The following is an 8,367-nucleotide window of genomic DNA, read 5'->3' as shown; positions in this document are numbered from 1 at the left end:
ACTCTTTCCAAAAACATATTGCCTTACAGTATCAGTTTTGGTAGTCCAGTTTCCAAAAGAGGTGTAGCACAATCATGACAAGTTTCTGTGTTCTCCTCACCCCAAACTTGCTTTTTTCCAGCAGTTATTTTTCTTCTCTGACACTGCTGAAGGCACCTACCTGATATCTCCCACTAAGAGATGTTTCTCCTTTTGCTCAGCCAGCAACTCCAGGAGATAATTTCCTACACGTGTAGCATTTCCTTGGAGATCTTCTTTTTCTATTACGTCCAGCACAGCCAAACCAATAGCACAAGACACTGGATTGCCTCCAAACTGGTAGCAAAGACAAACGAGGGGAGGAAAAAAAAAACCAACATCAGAAACACTCATCTGTGTGTATCGATGTAGTTTTCACTTGCCCTCTCCTGCGTGGCACGTCGTGAGGCAGAGCTTTTGGGGCAGTGCAGGCTGTGGAGCAGGGTTCCTCACACTTTGGGCAGTGTAAGAAGCCCAGGGGAGGGGCTCCCTCTTCTTCCGCTTCGGGTTTCAGTAATTTGAAGATTTCACAGCTGAAGCGTTCAAGCTGCTCTCATGGTTTGTGACTGCCTGCGCAGTTCAAGCTGCTCTCATGGTTTGTGATTGCATGCACGGGCAAAATGCTCCTGTGAAGAGCAGTTGGTGATAGATCTGATATTTCTTGAACAGGAGGGTATGAACTCTGTTGAAAGGAGGATTCGTAGCAACTGGGAAGAAGGCTCCGTCACGGGAGCAGAAAGAGGGCTCGTTAAACAAGAAGAAAGCTGCTCCTCTGTGGCATGCACACAGCTCAAGTGTTTCCTGGAAAAGCGTCACTGTTTTGTTCGGTGACAACTGCAAAGGAAGATCTGCCAGGGCACGAGCCCTGCCAGCACAGAGCTTGTCCTAGAAAATGAAATTCTACATAGTCAGCATTTCGGGGGTGGGTAGAGAGAAGCAAGAATCTATCTGATGGGCTCATGGCATGCCAGAGAGCTACTGCTGGTCTGACTCTGTTGAACACCACTCCAAACACCACTCCAAACAGAGCATATTTCAAAACTTTTCCACTTGCTTTTAGGCATTACACTGTGATTGACTCGGGCTCTTAGTCATGTGATGGATGTGGATGTTAGCTGAATGACCTGAACAACTTCTAACTCTTCAATGCAGACCAAAAGAAAAAAAAAAGGCAAATCTTCACCTATGAACTTACTGTATTGAAATACTCCAGCCCGGAGGCACCGAAACTTTCAGCGATTTCTCTTGTTGTGACCACACAAGACATAGGGTGACCGTTGCCAATGGGCTTTCCCATGGTGACGATGTCAGGCACAAAATCTTCACCTTGCAGCTGGAATGCCCAAAAATGCTTCCCAACTCTGCCAAAGCCAACCTGGACCTCATCGGCTATGAACACTCCACCCGCCGCACGCACGTACCTGAAAACAAGGAGAGTAGCTTGAGTAACTAGTGCTGCCGTACACGTCTTGGGTGGGCAGTCTAGGACAAGGGAGCTTGTGTTACAGAAATTCTCTGGTGTGAGACCAGGTTAGGAACAAAAGAAAGAACGTGGCTGCTGAAACACAGCTATAGCTATTTCAGTTGAGCGAACTAAAAATTTTATCAATGTTAGGAAAAAAAATAGTCTGATATTTTGATGCAAAATAAGGCTACTGTAATGGTATGACTGGGTTATGTCTACGATGGTTCAACTTCATCTTTCATCAAACTTCTGGCCTGAGGATTAAAGATAGAAAAGGAAAGACGATTATCCAGCTAAAAGCCATTAAGTCAGCTGGTGATCCATATAAACAGAAGTGGAATCCTACTCTTCAAAAAGCAGAAAGGAACCACAGACAGTCAGGAACAAGAAAAGGTTGGTAGCTGAATTGACTGGATAAGCCCATAGTGAAAAACCTGTTTCTTTGGTTAATTTTCCAGTTCTGCCCTTCTGAAGTGATGTACGTACTCTGCCACTTTCTGGAAATAGCCCACGGGTGGAATTACTTGGCCCCCACAGCTCTGCATGGATTCGGCTATGAAGGCAGCAATCTACAAAAAACAAACTGGGGTGAGAGATGGGTTCACCTACTTGGCCTTTGCACAAACATCTAAAACAGTCTAGAAATGAATGTTCAAATGTGTGCCTGAATTTAATCACGCAATGGGTTGGACAAGTGAGGGCTCTTGAGACCAGCTACGGCTAAAGAACTCATTCATTTTGTAATCTGGGGTGCCCAAATTTGCAGTAGCCAGGGCCACCTTCGCAACTGGGTGGGAATACAAGAACCTCCACCAAGCCGTGGCCTGCAGTTGTTGTAGTGGAAGACGCTTAGGGATGTTGCATCAGGCTCCTGGGAGCTCTGTAAATTTATTTACAAATTTCAGTTTCCGGGAGACACGCAATAGCGTTTGCCATTTTCCCTAAGAGGTTAATGAAACTTGCTTAATGCCAAGGCTCTCCAGGAACGGGTATGTGTGGTGATCAGCGTTTTTGTTCAGCCCTGAACATCAGGTAGAGGAGGGGAGAAGCTGAACTGTAAGATGACCTGAGGCTACGCTTTGGGCACCCCTGCCCAATTCAAATAACTACACAAGTAAAATGTCAGCATGAGGCACTTGACAGAATAGGAGAAAAATTCTACAGGTGAAATAATTCCAGTTGCTAGGGATGAAAAAGAGAGTTATTTCAAGTCAGGAAGGACAAAAGCAGCGGATCAGATACACTGGAACATCAAAATTTTGTTTCTTGTCAACAGCAGAGGTCTATGCAGCAGAGAGATGATATTACCCCGAAGTCTCAGCATAAGTCTGCTATTTAAGGGATTGCATCCCCACACCACTTGTGAACCCCTCCCTGAGCATCAAGAGGTCTCTCTGGGCTGGTGCAGTCTTCCTGGAAACAAGGCCGAGCAGTAACGTGTAAAGAACCGTACACTACATTTGAAGAGGCATGCTACGGCCAAAGAGTACGAAGCTTCCCATAGCATGTGGGGCTTAGCCTTTAGCACAACTTGTCCTGCCACAGGTCTATGTCACCAAAACCTAAGAAATAGGCAAAAGAAAGGAAACAAGGGAAGAAAAAAAAACAAACAAAACTATCCGTTAGTAGAGAATAAAAAAAAGTTGATGAAGAAACTAAAAGAAGAGTGATGTAAGTCCATTGGACTAGAAGGGAACATGCTGTTCCAATCTCCACTGAAGTCCTCTGTGACTTCAGTGGGCTTTGGATCAAGCCCTACGTGTCTCAAAATGCTAATGCCATCATACAAAACATTAACAAACATTTTAGGCAAGCCTGCTCAGAAACTGCCTGTTTTTCTCAAGGTCATCTGGCATACAATTGAAAGTTTCACCTTTTTAGACAAGTCCCAAGTTATCTTAAGCTACGAGGCTCGGAAATGTAGTATCAAGATTTTATCTGGCATATTTTCTCCATCCTGGAGACTTTAATATATCCTTGCTAGAATCTGTGATGCAGTTTCTCAGCAGACCTCAAAGCTTGCCCTAAGATATTTACAATCTATGGATTTAACACATGAAATAGGAAATTCAGGTGCTTTGGTTGTATCTGCTTATTTACAACTGTATTACTGATCCTCTTTGATGCCTATAAAAGTTACGGTAAGAGCATCAGGTAGAAAAACGTCCCAGTTTGAACACAGAACCCACCACAGAAAAATGAAGGGCAGGGGGAAGCAAGGGAAACTGAGTAAAGAAACGTGTCCTTAGTTGCCTGCTTCACGCCCTCTCGCCACACAGTAGGTGAGGCCTCAGCGTTTCTAGAGCACAAAACACACCTTACGCCCATTCTTCTGGGTTTCTTCAATAATCTTTTTCACCTCTTCAGCATAAGCACTTGCGGGGTCTGGGTGGTCTTCCCTGTATTTCCCTCTGTAGATATCTGGAGAAGGAGCCTGAAAAGACCAATATTTTATTTTTTTTCTGAAGCCCATCCTTCTCTGAAACATTTACTTTATTTTCTATTGCTCTGCATTTTTGTCTTTCCACACGGATAGGTAATAGGAGTTAGTACAGCCTGAATGTCTGCATGGAATTGCAAAAATGCTTACAAGGAGCTTAAACTCAATCCAGCCCTGTGATGCGTTCGACATTACTTGATGCAACTGCTGAAAGAGCCATCATCTACCTCATCCACCTTTCAAGACTGTCCCTCCTCTCCCCCAGGACACAATACTGATTCCTCATCCATCATCTTATTTCGGATTCTTGCAGAAAGATCCATTTCTGCAGCTGGAGAATAGGGTTTTCCAGTCTGTCACTTCCAGCATCCCAGTTGTGGTACGGATCCGTATGACCTTCGAGCCTCTACAGACGGCGTTGGGAGAGGTTCAGTAAGCAGGAGAAAGGAAGTGGTAGACACTGCTTTGGCAGTGTGGTTAACACAAGGAGGTCGAGAGAGGAAAGACCTGCTTGGTGTACATCTCTGGGCTGAGAATGCCTCTTTTCTTTGCAAAATACACAAGCTGGGGCTGAAAATCCAACAGTATCCTGCTCAGTTGGACACCCCTGAGCTCTACACCCAGACCTGTGCGAACCTGTGGGGTCTGCCTTTCCAGTCTTTGGAAATAGACCCAAAAGTCCTTTGGCTTTAGCCAAACCAACACAACAGGTATTGGCTACTTTCTTCAAACTGTGTAACTATATGGAGCAGTGACTCAGGAAATTTGAAGCACTATGAGGGAAATCAGCCTCACAGCTGGATACCCTCTTAGAAATCCCAAAGCAAACAATTTTGCTGTCAGTGGATTAAATACAGGAAAAAAAAAAGGATAAAAACCCAAACCATATAAAGATATTATAAAATAAATTTATAAAAATAATGTAATATTTATGAATATTTTATATAAAATATATGCTTATACATAACATTATGATTAAATTTTTATATAGTGAAATATAAATAAATATAAAGGGTAAAGAAATAAGAGGATAAAAAGCAGCCAGGTATATGTACTCTAGCATCAGCAAACCAGAATGAAAGTATAATTACACTGCAAGTAGGTAATTCAATATGCTGCGTTAACAGGCATAAAAATGACAAAAAGAAAAAAAAAGAAACCACCCCACACTTACCACATGCACAAACTCCTTCTTGCTGTCCTTTCCCAGCTGATTAAATTTATAGGGGCTGATGTCAATCAGAGATGTTACGTGTCCATGGTAAGCACTGCAGGGGTGTTAAAATATCGGTCACTTTTCCCCAGATGTACAGGAGAGCTAAATTTACAGCATTCCCCGTAAGTAATCCAGAACGGGAGACGGTATCTGCGCCACAGTAGCGCTGTGGGTGGGGGGATGTTGATCTGCTTTACTCAATCTTTCTCTCAAAGGCAACACAAAATTCCTGTTGACTAATTCACCACCAAGACTGGAACCAGGAGGGAGTTTTTCTTGCATAAAGTCAAGTGCCAGCATGGGGACACACCAAGATGATGTCCCCTGGACCGCACCACCCCCAAGGTGGCTGCCCTAGCTGCCTTGCCCAGGCGTTGAAGGGTCCAGCTCCCCCCTTTCCAACCCCAGCTTTGCAAGCTAGACCCCAACACCCCGGCAAAGACTCCCAAGAGCGAGCTTTGCGTCGGAAGGTGCGGATCTTCTGCGGCAGCAGCGCACTGCTACCCGAATACTGTTTGAATATAAAAGCTTTTTATTGTAGAGTATGCTAAAACTGGCTACTTCTGTGGCCAGCTTCATTTGGAAATAGGGAAACAGAGCCTTTGGAACCCAAAGCATGCAGCAGCTTCATTCAGGGAATAAACAGCCGTAAAGTTGAAGCAAAGGGAACTTCAAATCAAATCAAAGACATGCCACAATCTCATAGTAGCACACACATAGGGTAGAGAGGATGGTTTTGAACTCCTTTTGTCTTTTTTCACACCTTCCTACTAGTCAGTCCACAAAATCTGCCCAAAGCAAGCCCATCCCAGAAAATCTGGGAGTGGTAGCTATGGCAAAAGCCTACAGAGCCTTGGGACCTGGGCAAAGAAATACCCTGTGGTGGCCAGGAATACAAGACATTGCAGTGAAACAGTGACCCAGCTCCATCCTCAGCCTCTCCTGGTAGAAGCTACTCCCAGTGGGTCCAAATCTTGGCCACGTGAGTCAAGGAGGGCTAACGGGGATCTGAGCACGGCTGAGTCCAACAAGCTTCGAGCTGATCAGATACAGACACAAGCTCCTGCAGTTGCTCTGGCTGGGCTTTCTAATCACAACCTGAGAAGATCCAACCCAAAACAGCAGTGTAACCAACCCTACAGCTGCATCTAGGGTAGGGAAACCATCTAGGGTGGTGTGGTTGGCCACCTTCCCCATCCTCATTTCGGAGCTGCTTGGGTTCGTGTGCGCGCTTGCGTTCGCTGCAGAAGAGCTGAGCATCGATGCAGCACCACTGCGGAGCTACAGGATCTTTCTCCTTGACCACTGAGTATTTAGTTGTGCTAAAATAAAGAGCCTGAAAGCCCTTTTCCAGAGCAGTCCCGTGGCCAGACCACTCGTTGACGCTGAAAACCAACATTCAAGTCTCTGGCCTGAATTGCTTTGGGAGTCTCCATGGGAAATGCCCTGTAACAGGTGATTGACAAGCTTATTTTTCGGAGATCTTCAAAACTTGTTTTTATCCAAATGTGGAAAAGGGATTTCCTGACCTGTCCTAGTAGGAAAGTAACAAAGCTTTTCTTTCAGCAGGCAGTGGAGTACAAGCAGCAGGGGGTTGCTGCAAAGCCGCTTCGGAAGTACCGGCCGGAGTCGCCGGCTGCATTCACACAAGTGACTCTCCGTACTTACTTTTCCAGGGTGATCACGTCTTGGTGCCCACGGTACTGCCGAGCCAGCCGTAAAGCAAGATCATTTGCTTCAGACCTGCATAGTAACAGATACAGCCGCAGAACAGTGAGGAAGCGCTTCCAATGAAAATGGTATTCTGACACAGAAGGGGAGGCACGGGACCAGTGGATATAGCAAGTCAACGCTGTCACTATACGGGTTACACAGCTAAGGTTGGGAGTGTGAATGCCACGTAAGAGGGCAAAGAAAAACCAGCTCTTTGTGTCAAGAGCAAACAAAGAGATGCTTTCTTTCCCTCCCCCATTTTGCTTGTAGACATTTACCTCCTCTTGGCACAAATCGGACTGTTTTGCAGCCGCAAACCCTCGGAAAGCAACAGCACGGTTAGAGAGAGTCCAGAGGAGGCTCTGGAGATGCTCCGAGGGCTGGAGCCCCTCTGCCATGGGGACAGGCTGGGGGAGTTGGGGGGTTCAGCCTGGAGAAGAGAAGGCTCCGGGGAGACCTCAGAGCCCCTTCCAGTGCCTGGGGGGGCTACAAGGAAGCTGGGGGGGACTTTTTACAAGGGCAGGGAGTGACAGGACAAGGGGTAATGGGTTTAAATGGAAAGTGGGGAGGTTTAGATTAGATATCAGGAAGAAGTTCCTCCCGCAGAGGATGGGAGCACTGGGACAGGTTGCCCAGAGAAGCTGTGGATGCCCCATCCCTGGGAGGGTCCAAGGCCAGGCTGGATGAGGCTTGGAGCCACCTGGGCTAGTGGAAAGTGTTTGGAATGAGACCAATGGCAGGGGGGTTGGAATGAGATGATCTTTAAGATCCCTTCCAACCCAAACCATCCTATTCAAGCACTGATCAATCTGTACAGAACATTCACCAGTTTTCAGTCTAATTCGCTTTTCTTGCCTTTTTGACCCGTTTTTTGCATAGCGTTCAGCAGCCCAGTTCCGTGTTTTGGCTCTCTTGCATTGCGCCCTCACACTAAGGAATAGGAGGAAGCATCCTTCAATCCATAGTGGAAATACTTTTATTACTAAGTCCTAAGATTTAGGCCAAGCTGTTCTGAGTGTCTGTCTCAAATGGGAGGAAAATAGTCATAATAGAAAAAACTGAATCTTCAGACATACCCGGAGTTAACAAAATAGCAAACGGAGAGCTTCTCGGGCAGGGTGGCTGTGAGACGCTGCGCGTACTGAACGAGGTTGTCGTGCAGGAACCGGGAATTGGTATTGAGCAGTTCCATCTGCTTCGTCGCAGCCTTTATCACGTAAGGATGGCTGTGGCCAACTAAAGCAGAAAATAACGGGTAGGAAGCAGTCAGTTACGGAGCCACACGAGATGATTCCGAGCAGCGCTGCGAACATCATCACCGGGAAGAAGCGCCTTCTGATCCCTGTGGGAAACGGAGGAAGAGAAGCAGGTACACAAGTTAAACCGCTCACCGTGTGCAACGTTGTTGATGCAGTCTAAGTATTTTTCTCCTTTCTCATCGAACATGTACTGGCCCTGAGCACGCACGATCTTCAGAGGGTCCTTGGCAAAGAAAACTTTGCAGGAAGGCCTAAA

General features: G+C 46.1%; 1 protein-coding gene across 1 annotated transcript in view; it reads right to left on the bottom strand.

Annotated features, from left to right (window-relative positions):
• Positions 1-8,357, bottom strand: part of ETNPPL (ethanolamine-phosphate phospho-lyase) — an 11,734-nt gene extending 3,377 nt beyond the window's left edge. The window contains exons 1-8 of the mRNA XM_010161182.1: positions 8,244-8,357; positions 7,929-8,088; positions 6,808-6,882; positions 5,098-5,191; positions 3,801-3,917; positions 1,970-2,052; positions 1,214-1,439; positions 161-315 (exon numbers count right to left, since the gene is read on the bottom strand). Of these exons, the coding sequence (XP_010159484.1) occupies positions 161-315; positions 1,214-1,439; positions 1,970-2,052; positions 3,801-3,917; positions 5,098-5,191; positions 6,808-6,882; positions 7,929-8,088; positions 8,244-8,298 (965 nt within the window). The 5' untranslated portion in view covers positions 8,299-8,357. The remainder of the gene's footprint in view (positions 1-160; positions 316-1,213; positions 1,440-1,969; positions 2,053-3,800; positions 3,918-5,097; positions 5,192-6,807; positions 6,883-7,928; positions 8,089-8,243) is intronic.
• Between the last annotated feature and the right edge of the window lie 10 nt (positions 8,358-8,367).

Source organism: Eurypyga helias, unplaced genomic scaffold, assembly GCF_000690775.1.
Source record: "Eurypyga helias isolate BGI_N326 unplaced genomic scaffold, ASM69077v1 scaffold16631, whole genome shotgun sequence".
NCBI lineage: Eukaryota > Metazoa > Chordata > Aves > Eurypygiformes > Eurypygidae > Eurypyga > Eurypyga helias.
The sequence above is the reverse complement of the archived record's forward strand: the minus strand, read 5'-3'. Positions and strand labels throughout refer to the sequence as shown.